This window comes from Ostrinia nubilalis, chromosome 19, assembly GCF_963855985.1.
Source record: "Ostrinia nubilalis chromosome 19, ilOstNubi1.1, whole genome shotgun sequence".
NCBI classification, from domain to species: Eukaryota; Metazoa; Arthropoda; class Insecta; order Lepidoptera; family Crambidae; genus Ostrinia; species Ostrinia nubilalis.
In genome coordinates this window covers 2,813,199-2,830,780 of record NC_087106.1, presented here as the reverse complement: position 1 = coordinate 2,830,780, position 17,582 = coordinate 2,813,199, and the positions used below count along the sequence as shown (strand labels likewise).

The 17,582-nt window shown below is 39.1% G+C and overlaps 1 protein-coding gene across 1 annotated transcript in view; it reads left to right on the top strand.

Moving 5' to 3' along the window:
* Positions 1–10,038, top strand: part of LOC135081335 (dynein axonemal heavy chain 1-like) — a 111,585-nt gene extending 101,547 nt beyond the window's left edge. The window contains exons 81-89 of the mRNA XM_063976053.1: positions 21–185; positions 1,075–1,227; positions 1,876–2,011; positions 3,933–4,068; positions 4,621–4,716; positions 5,340–5,470; positions 6,967–7,148; positions 9,159–9,288; positions 9,824–10,038. Coding sequence (XP_063832123.1) covers positions 21–185; positions 1,075–1,227; positions 1,876–2,011; positions 3,933–4,068; positions 4,621–4,716; positions 5,340–5,470; positions 6,967–7,148; positions 9,159–9,288; positions 9,824–10,038 — 1,344 coding nt within the window. The remainder of the gene's footprint in view (positions 1–20; positions 186–1,074; positions 1,228–1,875; positions 2,012–3,932; positions 4,069–4,620; positions 4,717–5,339; positions 5,471–6,966; positions 7,149–9,158; positions 9,289–9,823) is intronic.
* The last annotated feature ends 7,544 nt before the right edge of the window (positions 10,039–17,582 follow it).

Genomic DNA, 17,582 nt, shown 5'->3' with positions numbered 1-17,582 from the left:
AGTTTTATTGTTCTGCCCAGTGGCTGCTATTCTCGCTGTGCTTATTCCACGGCGTGGTGCTAGAGCGGCGCAAGTTCGGGCCGCTCGGTTTCAACATCCCATACGAGTTTACCGACGGTGATCTGCGCATCTGCATCTCACAGCTTCATATGTTCCTTACGGAGTACACCGAGGTGCCGTTAAGGGTGAGTTCTTGACTATTCGCTATAGTTGTAGCGCTTTACTGACTAGTAGCACTTAAATTCTCGGCATATACTGGCCCGAGAAAATCTCCAACGACGAGCTATTGGAACGCTGCCACGAGATTCCGATCGACCGCTGCAAGTGGAGTTGGATCGTCAACACTCTCCGAAGGGATCCCGATTACATCCCCAAATATAGAGAGATGCCAACTAATGCGCTGAGTTTGAAACTCAGTGTCGCATTAGAAATTCACACACACAAAGTAATCAAAATATTTACTCATTATCCACTGCAGTATCAGTACTCAACGTTCGAATAATCTTTAGTATTACGCAAGCAATGTAAACTGTTTACATTATGACATCGTTGCTGTCACGAGCAATGTGTTCTGTTTTTGGGCATATTGCATCGACACCGGCCCCGCCCCCTTGTCACATCTCTCTTTAGTTTCTGTGATCTATGTATGGGTTTTGCAGTATTTTTAGAAGGCCATATATTATCTTAAATTCTGCGGGCTTAGGATGTGTTTGCGTGTGAGTTAACAAGTAATATAATAATAATAATAATATCCTTAGACATTTTACACTGCGCTTCTAGTCCCAAACTAAGCAAAGCTTGTACTATGGGTACCTACTAGACAACGGATATAAACATACTTAAATACTTTTTTTTTGTAAACACATACTTAATATACATAGAAAACACCCAGTCCAATACAAACAAATATGTTGATGCACACAAATGTTTGTACTGTGCGGGAATCGAACCCGCTACCTCCGGAATAGTAGTCCGTTTCGAACCACTACACCAAACGGCCGACAAGTTTAGCTTGCACTCTCATCTTCTTGTGACACATGAGTTGAACAGCTATATCACCCGTCTGCCTCCCAGATGTTGACTTACACCGCCGGGCACATAAACTACGGCGGGCGCGTGACCGACGACTGGGACCGACGATGCCTGCTGTGCCTGCTGGCCGACTACTACTCCACCCAGGTGCTGTCCGACCGGTATATGTTTGACGAGAGCGGAGCTTACAAACAGGTGACTATTTTTAATATGTACAGACAGCGTCAAATAGTTAGTGACACCCAAAAGTGACCAAAAAGTTGGCAACACGACCTTATTCCAATAGTAACAAAGACGTGTTGCGAACTTATTGGATACTTTGGGTGTCACGAACTATTTGACCCTGACAGTATATTAAGGTACACTGTGGCATCTTAACATCGTTCTAATAGGTGCTAATTTGCAACAAAAATCGGTTGCGCTGTCTACGTGTGCAATCGACGGCCCAGTGATACTAAACAGAGCCATGTTCGACACGTGAGACACTGTAGGATTTTATTTTAACACAATAATAAAGAGGTGCGTTTTGACAGCTCATAAAATATATTGGTTAAATGACACTACCAGCCATTGACATCCATTTTATGAACTGTTAAAACGCGACTCCCATAGATTTTTTATGGCAAGGGAGATTACGTCTTCAGTTTGTGAACTCGAATCGATTGACTTTGTAGCCTAAAACTATTTCAATTTATTGATTACAAAGCTACTAAAAATCTAATATTTACTGACAATCTGAAAGTAATTCAGCTTTCAGGGTCATAACTCAGCACTATGTGTTTTAAAAATATCCCTTTTGATTTAATGTCAGCTACCCAAATAAATTAATACATTATTGTTCAGCAAACGCCCTCATCGAACATCGAGGCGTACACGACATACATCCGAACGCTGCCGCTGAATGACGACCCGTCGCTGTTCGGGCTCCACAGCAACGCAAACATCAGCTACGCCATGTCAGAGACAAACACATGCCTTGGTAAGACTTACTTCATCATTATCATCATCGTAATTTCAGCCATAGGACGTCCACTGCTGAACATAGGCCTTCCCCAATGATTTCCACAATGACCGGTTGGTGAGACTTATTTCATCATTAATCTAGCCACAGGACGCCCACTGCTGAATATAAGCCATATAGATCGATTGGTAGCGACTTGCCTTCTGGCCTGCCACCTTTGTGAGGTCGTCGGTCCACCTTGGACCACAATATTCGCACGCTGCTGCTGAATGACGACCCGTCGCTGTTCGGGCTCCACAGCAACGCAAACATCAGCTACGCCATGTCAGAGACAAACACATGCCTTGGTAAGACTTACTTCATCATTATCATCATCGTAATTTCAGCCATAGGACGTCCACTGCTGAACATAGGCCTCCCCCAATGATTTCCACAATGACCGGTTGGTGAGACTTATTTCATCATTAATCTAGCCACAGGACGCCCACTGCTGAATATAAGCCATATAGATCGATTGGTAGCGACTTGCCTTCTGGCCTGCCACCTTTGTGAGGTCGTCGGTCCACCTTGGACCACAATATTCGCACGCTGCTGCTGAATGACGACCCGTCGCTGTTCGGGCTCCACAGCAACGCCAACATCAGATACGCCATGTCCGAAACAAATACCTGCCTTGGTAAGACTTACTTCATCATTATCATCATCGTAATTTCAGCCACAGGACGTCCACTACTGAACATAAGCCTCCCCCAATGATTGGTAGCGGTCTTTGGTTTGTGGTTGTGGTACCGTGTGCCTGAGGAATGGAAGCACCACGGGAGGGTATTTTTTTTTATCCACAACGAGGAAGCTCTTGGCCTGTATCTCACCTGATGGTAAGTGACGATCAGGCCGAAGGTGGAAGCAAGCTTCACCCGGAATTCTCAACCACGGAGGAACTGGCTATCTTACCTCTAACTGCCGGAACACAACAATATTGTTATGGCGACAGACTTAGGTAAGATTTTTGTGCCGACAAACGTCAGCGAGACTTCAGGTGTGCTTCAGACTTGCATGCTCAGTTACATCACATGTCACTCCTCCCGTGCCGCTCCCATACCTCAGGCAGTAACTCAGTTATGCGCTGGACTTGTAGTCGTCATCATCGTTCCAGTCAAATGACGTCAATTTCTGGAAAAAACAACCCTCTCAAGGATTTCCACAATGGCCAGTTTTGTTTCCCGCATCCAGGTGCTTTCTGCGATCTTCACTAGATCGTCAATCTACCGAGTAAGGAGGTCTGCCTGTTTCTTTACGCCTTGTGGTCGCCATATAAGAACCTTTCTGCCCCAACGGCCATTATAGTCCAGTCATTATAGTAAGTTCACCTCGGAATTCGAGATACCCAGCTGTAAGTCTGTAAATACGTGTAAGTAATTACCGAAATTCCCACGGGAATTAGCGGGAAAATCCTTTTGTATGAAAAACCTAAACCGCTTAAGTTGACCTGAAGTGATGCAGTGACCGCGCGCTCTCCGCCCTCTATCTCGAAAACGATTCACCGTATAAAAACATTTTTTAAACTAAATTTGTAGAGAATTTAGTATTCTACAATATTGATAATAAATACAAATAGCAAAAAACCCATAGGAAATGAGATATTTCTAAAAAAAGCGCAAAAAACCGATTTTTGTGACCGTTGACCTTAAAATTTAATAGTTGCTTACACCCTACCATATGTAGGTTTTGAGACAACTTTTAGGGTGTCAATATACAAGTATTTACAGACTTACAGCTGGGTATCTCTAATTCCGAGATTCTTACCTAATTTAAGCTTAAATGACTGGACTATTAGTTCTACGATCCCACTGCCTCTTAAGTTTGGTAACTGTGCAGACTTTTAGTATATTACAGTTTCGCTCCTACAGTAGGGATTAAATGATTTAAAAATGTCATACAGGTATACTCCGCAACCTCCAGCCGAAGGAAGTAAGCGGCGGCGGTGGCCTTAGCGCTGAAGAAATGACAGAACGAGCGGCTAAAGAAATCTTGGAGATCATGCCCCCTATGCTGGATCAGAAGTACATTGCTACCACGTGAGTGTCCTATCCTAGGGACACATCAAACAGAGAACGGGCAGCAGCGCTCTCTGAAAAACATCAATCTTTAAAACTGCGATCTCCAACCCGCCTGCCAAGCGTGGGGATTATGGCAAAACTCTCCACTATAGTGGAGGAGGCTCATAGTCCAGCAGTGGACTGTAAAGGGCTGTTGATGATGATGATGAGTGTCCTATAATATCCTGCAGGAATACTATACATACATAATATCCTAGCCGTGTGGTTTCTGCAGAGTGCCAGAGTAGAACAGTATTACCCCCACTCTTCCTGTAGATGTTGTAAGAGGTGACTAAGGAAGAAATATGTGAACATCAAGCCTCCACAAACCCCAAGCCATCTGGCTAAGTCGGAAGTGTAGGCTAGAGAGAGTTGTGCTCAGGGCAGTGGAAACTAAAATGATTTGATAATGTGACGATTCTATTGAAGACGTTAAAGTGTTTTGCTTGCTGATTCGTCTTCTGTACTTTCCTAATTCTATCTATTTTAGTTAGATTGGTTACAGTGACTTATTCTGTCTGATTTTCGCAGGTACCCGGTGTCTTACAAGGAGTCTTTGAACACCGTGTTGATACAAGAAGCTATTCGGTACAACAGATTGTTGTCGGTCATCAATAATTCTCTTAGGTAAGCATTTATCAAACCCCAATAAGTTAATTCCACTTGAGAACAGAACTCGTGATCAGTAAGTAAGATGCGCGCCGTGATAACTTTTATCGACGTCAAAATGTATGAGCAAAATCGATAAAATGGCGTGATAACCGCTTATTGCGGCGCGCATCTTATAGACTAAGAGCTAGTGAACGCCAGACCTACGTCATTTTATAAAAGCTGAAAGTTTGTCAGCGTATGCTCCCAATAGGTATAGGATATAATGTTGGTGAATTATGAAGTTTGGGTCATGGTGGCTTTGGGAGCTACCCTAAAAAAACTGTCTGGCAAGGAGTTGGAACTGTCAAAACTGTCTGGCTGTTGGGGAAAATACTTCTAATTATTGCCCAAATATTATACATAAAAATCAGATTTTATGGTATAACGTTAGTATAATTACAGTCTATTGAATATACAGAAAAAGCCACCGTAAAAGTTAGACTTACGTTATACCATAAAATCAGTCAATCAGCTTTTATAAAATAACGTAGGTCTGGCGTTCACTAGCTCTTAGTCTATTAGGCCTACTGGCCAAGAAAGTTTCTTACAAGGCGTTTTTATTTTGTCCACATTTGCTAAGACTACTTATGTCTTCGTAGGGACTTGCTGAAGGCCCTCAAGGGTCTGGTGGTGATGTCAGAAGCGCTAGAGAGCATGTCCGGCAGCCTGGCGCGTAACGCCGTGCCTCTGATGTGGAGCTCCAAAGCGTACCCCTCGCTCAAGCCGCTAGGTCAGTCAAAACAGTCGCTGCTACTTATAGGGAAGAAAATGGCCTCATCAACTGATCTGAACTTTATGCAGTGAATATACGGTTGAAGACTACAGTTTTTTTCCTGAGTCTAGTCAAGGAAAAGGGATTTCACTACCCTCGGCTGATGTACCGGGCCGTGTACTCTGGTAATCATTCAGGGAGACTTGTGTTCTGCAGTGGACGTCCCTTGGCTGAAGTGGAGTGATCCTTTATTATAGTTCATTCAACTTATGATGGTGATTTAGACAGATAAAACGTTTCGTTTTATGATTCTAACTTTCTACGAATAAAAATATTGAGTTGTAAAAATCAATTACTTTTGTGTGTTTCCATCCTTCCAAAATATCAATCACTAATCTTTCTCAATTAACCTAAACAAGAATTTCTAATTATTTATTAGTTTATTATTTAGAAAAAATTGTGAAAAAATATTAAATGAATTGCTTCTGCGTTAGTCGGAACTTTTGCTCATAGGGATGGGACATAAACAAACGCAATAAATCAGTAATCGGCATGGTAGTCATCTTACCATCGAATCACGATTATTATCTCGGGCAGGTCAAAGCTAAGTCAGTACGTGTGCGTTTGCCTTTGATGACGGTTTTGTTTTATGCGATTTCTCCACGTATTGTTTGTTATTGTTATTTTGATGTTTTATTGAATAAAATGCATATATTTAATTCTTTGTGATTTATTTTGTACCACTAAGAATATTCACGTTTATTCCATTTCCAGATAGTTCAAATTCATAGATATAATTTTGATCAAGATTAAAAATCAAACAAATAAAAGGCGATTAGATTTCTATAGAAAATATTCTCGATTCTAAAAAATATCGATTAGTTTTATAAGGAGCGCCTCACTAAATAGAACTGTCATAATCACCATCTTACGCTGAATGGACTATAACCAACTGGCATATACCCAGCGTAACTGTCTCTCCAACTCGTCTGGCTAGCTTAAGCCAAGCTCAAGCCAAATCTTTCATTTGCATCTGGTACATTAGAGAGTCCTCCTGCAGTGATCACTAAATGACTTGATGATGATGACGACTGGTAAATTAGAGAGGGTCGTTTTCAGTGAAGACTGGAGACTGAATGATCTAATTATGATGATGGTAATGATGATGATGTATTTCCAGCGGCATGGGTAAAAGACCTGTGTCTCCGGGTCTAGTTTATGCAGGGCTGGACCCCTCCTACAGTGGAGACTGCAGACTGATGCCCGTATTCACAAACGATGTTTGCTTAAGTGAAGCAGCAAATCGAACGCACAGCGGTGAATAGAGCTCTGTGATTGGTTCGTGTGTCACCCTGTACGTCCTACTCACACTGTGAGATCTCATAGTAATGTTTGTGAATACGGGCGTTAATGTAATTTTTTCACGCAGTCGTTAGCAAGCATACCTAAAGTAAACTCATGGTAAGCAAAGCACGCTGATCATGGAGATGGTAATGATGAGGATGTATTTCCAGCGGCATGGGTGAAGGACTTATGCCTACGAGTCCAGTTCATGCAAGGCTGGGCGGACGCGGGCATCCCCAAGGTGTTTTGGATATCGGGTTTCTACTTCCCGCAGGCGTTCCTCACTGGTGCACTTCAGAACTACGCCAGGAAGCACGTTATTGCTATCGATACCATCTCGTATGCATTTGAGGTCAGTGTGAAACCCAACCTATATTTATTTATTTAACTAGCGGCCGCCCTCTAATTCGTACGCGTGTATCCCATTTTTCCCCCTTAGGGGTTTAATTTTGCAAAATCCCTTCCTAATGATTCTAAAAGGAACCCCCATGCAAAATTTGAGACTCCTAGCACTTGTAGTTTCAGAGTTCGTGATGAGCGAGTGAGTCAGTGACCTTTCGCTTTTATTCGCTGGGTGCGAAGTACTAGGTGGGGGTAACATAATCTATCGCAGCGCTCATGGTGGTCAAAAGTAGAAATAATGTAAGCTCTGTCATTAGATGTATCTGTCAATGGCAAAGCGATTCTACATAATACATTTTAATATCATTAATTAATCGCATGAAAAGGGTCCTACTGGGTACTTAAATAAAAGAGTGGACTGTATTTCGATAGGGCTGGTTTAATAGCCGTTTACAATTTGGAAATAACTAGACTATACAACGTGGTAGTACAATAATTAACTTTTTAAAAAAATAAAACCGACTTCAAATGCGTGAACACAAAAAAAACTAAAAATTAAAAATATTGCGTATAAAAAAGTTCATCCCCAATTTTCCACCCTTGGGGGTGAAATATTTTCTTCAAATTCGCATGAAACCACCCTTTTGATAATACCTATTCAACAAAAAAATAATCGTTCAAATTGATTTATAATCGGCGGAGATATTGCGTATAAAAAAGTTCATCCCCAATTTTCCACCCTTGGGGGTTGTTTTTTCTATTATTAAATTTAAATGGGACCACCCTTGAGGTATTACCTATACGCCGAAAAAAGATTTGTTCAAATCGGTTCATAATTGGCGGAGTTATCGCGTAACAAACATAGAAAAAAAAAAAAACATACGGGTCGAATTGAGAACCTCCTCCTTTTTTGAAGTCGGTTGAAAATGAGTCACAGTAGTTGTTGTGCACAGATGTTTGCCTTATGATGAGAGCGTGAATTATTGAACTCTGCCCTTGTTTTGTTCTTAATTATTCTACATCTCGGACTTGTCCAGCCAATATCAACAACTTTCCTTTAAATACGGTTTGTGGTTGGAATTTGATATTGTAACACTCACAAACCCGGTCTTCAAAACAATACTCATTTCGATCTGAAAACGATATTTAATTTATTACTAGCGATACAGGAACATTTAAATATATTTACTGTAATATAATGAAACCGATAAAGTAGCTTTTTGTTTTTGTTTTACTGTAAAACTACAACTATAAATGAAGTAAACAAACCCTGACACAATCAAAATCAAACACACTTTTCGGACTTACCTCATTTGATTTGAGTGACCAAAATGATTTCAAAACCTTTTTTCCACCCAAATCGTGGTATCACAACAATTTATTAGTCGAAAATATTTGTTATTTTTTCATTTTGATATTTTTTCACAATTAAACGACCTAAATGTCAATGTGACAGAGCCCACAAAGTTATAGACGCTAGTTGGCGCTGTAATCGTGCACAGAGCCAATAGATATAGATGACATGATGATAGGATTCATTGTCGACGTCTTAGTTTGAAATGAATGTACGAGAGCGATACAAGCTTTCCTGCTTAGTGCAGAGACCGTCAGAATAATTTGTACAATGTGACATCTTTTAGTAATAAATACTTTTTTACTTTTTTTACTTAGATATAATAATTGTATCGAAAAATGCAGCGGGTGACATCCACCCACAAGGTAGACCGAAGACCGCATAAAGGTAGCAGGAAGGCGCTGGATGCAGGCCGCTACCAACCGGGCAATGTGCAAATCATTGGAGGAGACCTATGTTCAGCAGTGGACGTCCTGTGGCTGAAATGATGCATATGATAAATGTACGAATGTTCAGTCAGACCCTGGCTACACATAAGTTGTAGCGGTGGGAACGAGAGGTGGCAATAGTCCCGTTGTCAGAATCAGAATCATAATTTATTTGCTTTAAATGTGGTACAGAAGATGGATACAGATGTCCAGTAGTATAGTTGAAACTGTTTGACAGGCGCTCCCGGGGGCTCCAGCCAAGAGGCCAGATGACGGGTGCTGCGTGCGTGGACTGTACCTCGAAGGCGCGCGTTGGAACATGGGCGACATGTCGCTGGAAGAAAGCCGTCCTAAGGAGCTGCACACAGGTAATATAGAACAGGATCGTAGGATAAATTAAACGCTTGTTTATTGATTAGGACCACCCCGTCTCTTCCCATGGATGTCGTAAGATTGAGGGACATATATGCGAACGCCAGGTCTCCCAATCCCACCTTATTAGTGTGAGAAGTGTAGACCTATGGCTATCCCTCCTCCATTTACGTGTGGTAAATTAGAGGGAAGTGTGTGTTCCTATGGAGACCACTAAATGACCTGATGATGATAATAATGACGCCTCTTTGTTTGTAAAATCACATTGCGCAGCACAAAGATCGTAGACAAAGGTCACTTTTAATTTGCCGAAATTATGATGCTTATTTTGATAGCTCCAGTATCCCGTTTTGGTAGCGATTGGAATGTTAATCGTTATTGAACCTATTTGATCATCGATTTTATAAAACTTGGAAGCATATCGCTTGGTATGATTACAATAAAAACTACATTTTATTTAAAGAAATAAAAAATAAATAAATGTTGTTTTGTTCTACGCTCATTTCGCTCACACTATAAAATTTCACACAGAAATGGCGATTATCTACATGAAACCGGAGCAGAACCACAAGCTTCAATCGGGACTTTACGAGTGTCCCACTTACAAGACTTTACTGCGAGCCGGGACACTCTCCACTACGGGACACTCAACCAACTACGTCATGACCATAGAGCTGACTACCCACAAACCGCAATCTCATTGGATCAAGCGTGGTGTGGCGCTGTTCTGTGCTTTGGACTATTAAAGAAACCAAAGCAGACTAGCTCTAATCGCGACTGTACGAGTGTCCCACTTACAATACTGTCCACTACGGGACACTCGACCAACTACGTCATGACCATAGAGCTGACTACCCACAAACCGCAGTCGCATTGGATCAAGCGTGGTGTGGCGCTGTTCTGCGCTTTGGACTATTGAGGAAACCAAAGCAGATAAGCTACAATCGGGACTGTACGAGTGTCCCACTTACAATACTGTCCACTACGGGACACTCGACCAACTACGTCATGGCCATAGAGCTGACTACCCACAAACCGCAGTCGCATTGGATCAAGCGTGGAGTGGCGCTGTTCTGTGCTTTGGACTATTAAGAAAACCAAAGTAGACCAGCTCTAATCGGGACTGCACGAGTGTCCCACTTACAACACTATTCACTACGGGACACTCCACCAACTACGTCATGGCCATAGCTGACTACCCATAAACCGCAGTCGCATTGGATCAAGCGTGGTGTGGCGCTGTTCTGTGCTTTGGACTATTAAGGAAACCAAATCAGACAAGCTCTAATTGGGACTGTACGAGTGTCCCACTTACAACACTGTCCACTACGGGACACTCGACCAACTACGTCATGACCATAGAGCTGACTACCCACAAACCGCAATCGCATTGGATCAAGCGTGGTGTGGCGCTGTTCTGTGCTTTGGACTATTAAGAAAACCAAAGCAGACCAGCTCTAATCAGGGCTGTACGAGTGTCCCACTTACAACACTGTTCACTACGGGACACTCGACCAACTACGTCATGACCATAGGGCTGACTACCCACAAACCGCAGTCGCATTGGATCAAGCGTGGAGTGGCGCTGTTCTGTGCTTTGGACTATTGATTGCTGTCTACAAAAGTAGTGAGTTGCATTGTATTTACTATTTGAACTACTTTATTAAATATTGTATTTACATTATTATGTTTTCATTATTCAATATAGTGATCATATTCGAAATAATTATTTATGTTTTTGCACTTGAATATTATTATCTAAATCAAGTTAGTTTGGACGGCGTAAGACACTTCCAAACTTTGTTTGGGACGTCTCTGAAACTCAGTGGTTAGATCCAGCTTTCGCCTAGCACACGAAAGTTAGTGGCTTCAAGCACAGAATAATAATAAGTACTATAGTCTATCCAAAATAGCTTGATTAGAATGACAGCTCTCAAACGAATGTGACTAGTGCTGGGTATGTTTCGTACGGTTCACATAGATGTATCGATAAGTTTTCGAAAAAATGATATCGGCCATTCTCAGATTAGCTAGTTTTTGCGTGTCCGGGCTGTTAAATCCTTAAAAATGACAAATTAGAGACATGCAAGTATTTTTATATGTTACTTAACAACCCTATCCAGTTCTGCATAAAATCATAGGCCTCTATTTCAAGTATAAGTGGCTAAATTAATTTCATGAACCTCTATTCTATAATTACCGTGACGCGTCCGCACACCGACTTAATGTTAAAAGTTGGCTGTAATTTTTATGTCGTATAGATTTGATTTACTCCATTCAACATTTTAAAGAGTTTATAAAATTGTCTTATGCTTGGCAAAATATCTATTCAATAGAACCATTCTGTAAATAATTATAATTAAAAAACCGCTTGTCCGAGCTAACGTCCTAATTACCGTTACGTTTTCTGTTCGTGGTCACACTAGCCTAATTAATAGTATTTGACACATCATTACCGCACGCGGCGCTAGCCCTTAGTTAGTGCCTTGACCTGTTAGCAAGTGGATGTCTATTGCGTTGGCGTACCGTCGATGAATTGCGTAAGAGTATAATTACCGTATCTTTGGTTTTCAATTTTTCTAATTACCATGTCCTTATTTTTATACTAGATTTATAAAGGTAGATCCACGTTGTTAGTTTAAATAGAAACATTACTTTGGCCTCCGTACATTGTAGTAAAACAGTATTTGCACACCCTGCAGATTTTGGAAATTTTGAAGAAAAACTATCGTTTTATAATTTCCATGTACTAATTACCATATATTTCTAATCACCGTTGTAAGAAATTATTACCTACAAATTGCACTCGCGATTGAATAAGTATCATGATAAAATACCAAGGCATAACATCTTTACGGACTTTTCTTCCAATCTAACATCAAAATTTTGAAAAGCTTTCGTTAGAGTTACCTCGAAATAGATTCGATTTCATGACGAATGTTCAGCTTCAGTTGCTGCATGGTTGTTGGATTATAGAGTATATTTTAACTCTTAAGGTAACCCCACAAAAAGAAGTTAGCTGGAGTGAAATCGGGGCTTCCTGATGGCCAGGAGATGTCACCCCTGCGTGAAATATGTCTCGTACTAGATATTTATTTTTACTATTAATATCATTGATATTAGCATGTTAAATCATTAATTAATATTAATATAATACCATTAAAATCTAACCTTCGCCCTAAGAAGGAGGAACACATTAAGAACAAAAGGGAACAAATGAACAGATAATGGGCCTTTTCAAGGTGAGAGTGCATAGGCATTTTGTACCATCCTAGACTGCATCCTACCTGCCTTGTTATGCATAGAAAAAACTTCGTGATATGCAATAAATACTGGGCAGAAGAAGCTTGGAGAACAAACTATTTACAAATGCATCCTAAGATCCATGTAGACTTATGGCATCGACCGTTTTCAAAATAAAGTATTAAAAATCTTGAGCTGTGCACCTTGGATTACAAAGCCCACTGAAGTGATACCAAACATCAAAGAGGTTGTAGAAAATTCCTGTAAAGCTTACAAACAAAGACTAGAGCGTCATGAAATCTATTTGCTGCATCCCTTCTAAATTCTGAGAACTCTAAAGTCTGAGAACTCGATTCAGGCTCAGGAGAAAGCGAATAGCATCAATCTGAAAACTTATTGTACAAGAACCGTGATGACAAATAATGGGATGTGCAGAGCTGGAACTGTCATTAACTGTCATCGATAATGGCTAATGGCTGATGGCTGATGGCTGATCGCAGATAGATTAAAAAGAGGAAAAAAAACACTGATATGATTAATTAATTTTTCGATATGCATATCTGAAAAGACAAATTTGTGAGACCTGATCCATTATCTGTATCCATCGTTTGTCAAGTACTATATTTAAAGCAAATAAATGATGATTCAGATTCTGATTCAGCTAAATGCTCTCATTTGAAATGTGACACGTAGCCCCTTCTTGCTGAAACTTTCCTGTTATAGCCTCGATTCTTGCAATGTACTGAAAATATCTTGATTCAATAAATAATAGAAATTAGTGTTTTTCTTTTTACAAAGGGTTAGTTATTAAGAGTACCTACAGCGTTTTTTATGACGCTATATATTTGTGTACAAAGGAGTTGTCCCAAAATGTATGGAGCCTAGGCCCACAACCTGTACACCTACCAAAAAGAAGGGCTTTTAAATGTACAACAGTTTCTTATTATTCAATTTCTTTTAAATAGCTTAGTTTATTCGCTTAAAACAAAAGATTGTTAAGAAAATAGCAATACTCAACCACAAAAACCATCATGGTGGACGAATGTCATTTTGATGACATCTGTCACTTTTGACATTAAGTCGTATCTTGGTGGAGAGTGACAGATGAAATCTGACAGCGACTGACGTTTAGTTAGTCTATGGTTCATCTTTTTTTTTTATCTGACGCCATACGCCATCTTGTGTATGCATTTGAGAATGATAATTCATGAATAGTTTTTGATTTTGAGCGGCTAAATTATATGCTAGATATAGTTATTTATATTTTTCCCTTAATCAGTAGATTTTTCTTGATTTTTGATATGGCGTACAACCTCCGGGCCGAAATTGGGACAACTCCTTTATCAATGCAAGATGTTGTTTTTTTGTTATTTAACATATCTTTTCTAATTACCGTTAGATTAAGTATTAGCCTTATCTAATTACCGTGACCATAAAATTTTTGGGTCTCATTTACGCGAAAACCGCTTTGAATAATTTGACGCCTTTACGATTGTTAAATTCGTAGTTTTGAGGTGTTTTATTTTTAAATGCGTTTAAGTCAATTAAGCCAAATTTCAAAAATAATATGGTAATTAGGCTGAGAACGCCTAATCGTGAGAATGACCGATATAAAAAAATGTACCTAATTTTTCTTCATATCTTTATTCATAAAAATGACAATTATAATTTAAATTTAAAGACAGTAAAATTTAAAATTCATGTCAAGGGTGTACAACCTAAGTCGTAGTCATTATCATCAGTGTTCTTCAGTGGTTTTTTCCTCTCGCTATAGGGCGGTAGGCATCTCTTCTAGAGCAACGGTGCTATGAATACCCAAAAAATTACCGGTGATTAATTTCCGATGTTTGATTATTTAAGAATGAAATGTTTTTTGGTTTTTAATAGTGAACATTTAGAAAAACGTATAACTTGACTTGAATATGTTAAAAAATTAGTTAGAAAAAATTTTAGTTAAATATGTTAAAAAATTAGTTTTAATTTAATATGACATTTGTCGATATGTCCCATCACTAACATTTTTGTAACTCGAGATAACCTTGTAGAGACGTCGTTAATACTCTAGCTTGATTTTTATAATTTCGAATTACTACTTATTGGTGTAATTTAACGCTGCATTTACACGAAATTAACATTTTTATTGGAAGCACTGTCCTCGAAAATATTGTTTGTAGGTCAGACGTGAATTATTTCTTGTCCGCCAATATTTAGCTCTCATTGATCGCTACTACAAAGTTATGTCGTTACTTTTGATGGCAGCTGTCATTCTAATCAAGCTATATTGGATAGACTTTACGTACAGAAGTTTTACTTCGCGAAGGTATTTAAAAAAATGTATGCTCTATGTCATTAACAATATGGTGTAATTTAGCTTGTCTCAAGAGTCAAGCAAGTTTGTCAGAAGTTTTGTTGACAAACGTCAGTGATCGGTACTGCGCCGAAGCTATAGGGCTGACTTCGGTAAAATGATGTGACGTGAGGTGCCAATCTGCAGAAAATGGCGGAGGAAATACATGATTTAGCATGAATTATCATGAATAATATTAACTACTTATTTACCTCTCAGTGTCTTCAGGCAACTTAAAAAAAGTACATTCTGTGTTTTTATTATTATTTAGGCAGTTAAATACTGCACAGTATTTAGTACACCATTTTCTTTATTTTTTTCCATCATACACAAGAATACGCGTGCGTGAGTCAATGTTCGCTCGTATGTGAGGCCTTGTCGAATAGTACTCTTGTAGGGGGCAATCGTGCGTGTTTTGTTTTCGATGTAAACTCGCGGAGATGAACAGGCCTGCTTCAAGTCCCTTTAAAACTAGCTGAGGCATTCGATTATTTTACATTCTGGTAAACTGATATTTCGATAATTACTCATTAAATGGAACTTAATTGATTGGTGCTGTATATTGTGAAAACTAATGACTGCTTGCTATAATTAGGGTTTAGTAATGTTTAATGTAAGGTATTATCATGAGATTCAGTACAATGTTTGTTTTGTGCTTAATCACATTTATACTTTATACATTTAAAGCACTGCTTATGTGATAATGTAGAAACTACACTTGAAAACTTAACTCAAATGCAGCTATTTAAACTCAAGAGTCAGCTCAATTTAGTTTATAGTTTGAGTTGTAGTTTGAATGTACTTTCTGAACAGATTACGTTGCAAAATGTTCAAGATTTCCCACAAAAAGGTAATATTGGTAATTTCTATTCGATTCATGTTGATTCGTGCCGTGATTACGTAATTATTGTTTACGATCTAGCAAGGAAATGGAATAAATTATGTTAAATGTTGACCGTTTTTACGTTTCAATAATTTTTTTTTTTAAAATACGGAATTTTTCTTGTACAAACTGACGATGACTCATTCAATAAAATTATACATTTTTCATGTTATGCTTGGCTGCAGTCAATTTTTCATCGTTATTGGCTCTGTGCACGATTACAGCGCCAACTAGCGTCCACAACTTTGTGGGCTCTGTCACATTGACATTTAGGTCGTATATTTGTGAAAAAATATCGAAATGAAAAAATAACAAATATTTTCGACTAATAAATTGTTGTGATACCACGATTTGGGTGGAAAAAAGGTTTGGAAATCATTTTGGTCATTCAAATCAAATGAGGTAAGTCCAAAAAGTGTGTTTAATTTTGATTGTGTCAGGGTTTGTTTACTTTATTTATAGTTGTAGTTTTACAGTAAAACAAAAAGAAAAAGCTACTTTCGCGGTTTCATTATATAACAGTAAATATATTTAAATGTTCCTGTATCGCTGGTAATAAATTAAATATCGTTTTCAGATCGAAATGAGTATTGTTTTGAAGACCGGGTTTGTGAGTGTTACAATATCAAATTCCAACCACAAACCGTATTTGAAGGAAAGTTGTTGGTATTGGCTGAACAAGTCCGAGATGTAGAAGAATTAAGAACAAAACAAGGGCAGAGTTCAATAATTCACGCTCTCATCATAAGGCAAACATTTGTGCACAACAACTACTGTGACTCATTTTTGTACTACCACGTTGTATAGTCTAGTTATTTCCAAATTGTAAACGGCTATTAAACCAGCCCTATCGAAATACAGTCCACTCTTTTATTTAAGTTCCCAGTAGGACCCTTTTCATGCGAATTATTAATAATGTTAAAATGTATTATGTAGAATCGCTTTGCCATTGACAGATACATCTGATGACAGAGCTTACATTATTTTTACTTTTGACCACCATGAGCGCTGCGATGGATTATGTTACCCCCACCTAGTACTTCGCACCCAGCGATATAATTATTTCCATTGTAAAATTAGTAAAACAATCACAGTTTACCGTTCATTGGGCAACTATGTGAGTCAATACGCTGTTTTATAAAACGCCTGTCTACTAGACGTCAGTTAACAACACTTAGGCTGGGTTGCACCATCTTACTTTAACTTCAACAAACTTCAAGTCTGTCAAACTCCTTACAAAAAACATCGGTTATGGTTATAGTCACGGTTAAAATGAGGTGGTGCAACTCAGCCTTACACAAGCTTTTCATTACAATCTCTGCTTAGACGCGGCTTACAACTGCCAAGAAAAGTATTTTAACCCTGTTGCATTTTCATTACCAACTTGTAGACTTAATATTTTCACGTCGCCGTCGGCCGCAAAAAGGAAAAGTCTGAACAACAGCTTCATTTCAGATCGGGGTTATCTAACTTTTTGTATGATTTGGAACAACTCTTCGTTGTTATACAAAGATATTTTAAAGTAGGGATTGATACGTCTCGATACGCATCAATACAATGGTTTAATATCTCAATGTTTGCATTACAATACATAAATCCCACATGATAGCATTTGTACTATAGGTCTTAGCGCTTAACTCAGTCAGTAAGGTATGGGAGGGGTAACATTGACATATTATGACGTGACAGAGCATATAATTCTGAAGGAGATCTGAAGTCTCGCTGACGTTTGACGTTACAGAAATACCCTCCCGTGACGCTCCCATACCTAAAAAACTGTCTGAGATTAGCGCTAGACAGGAGCAGGTGAACATCAA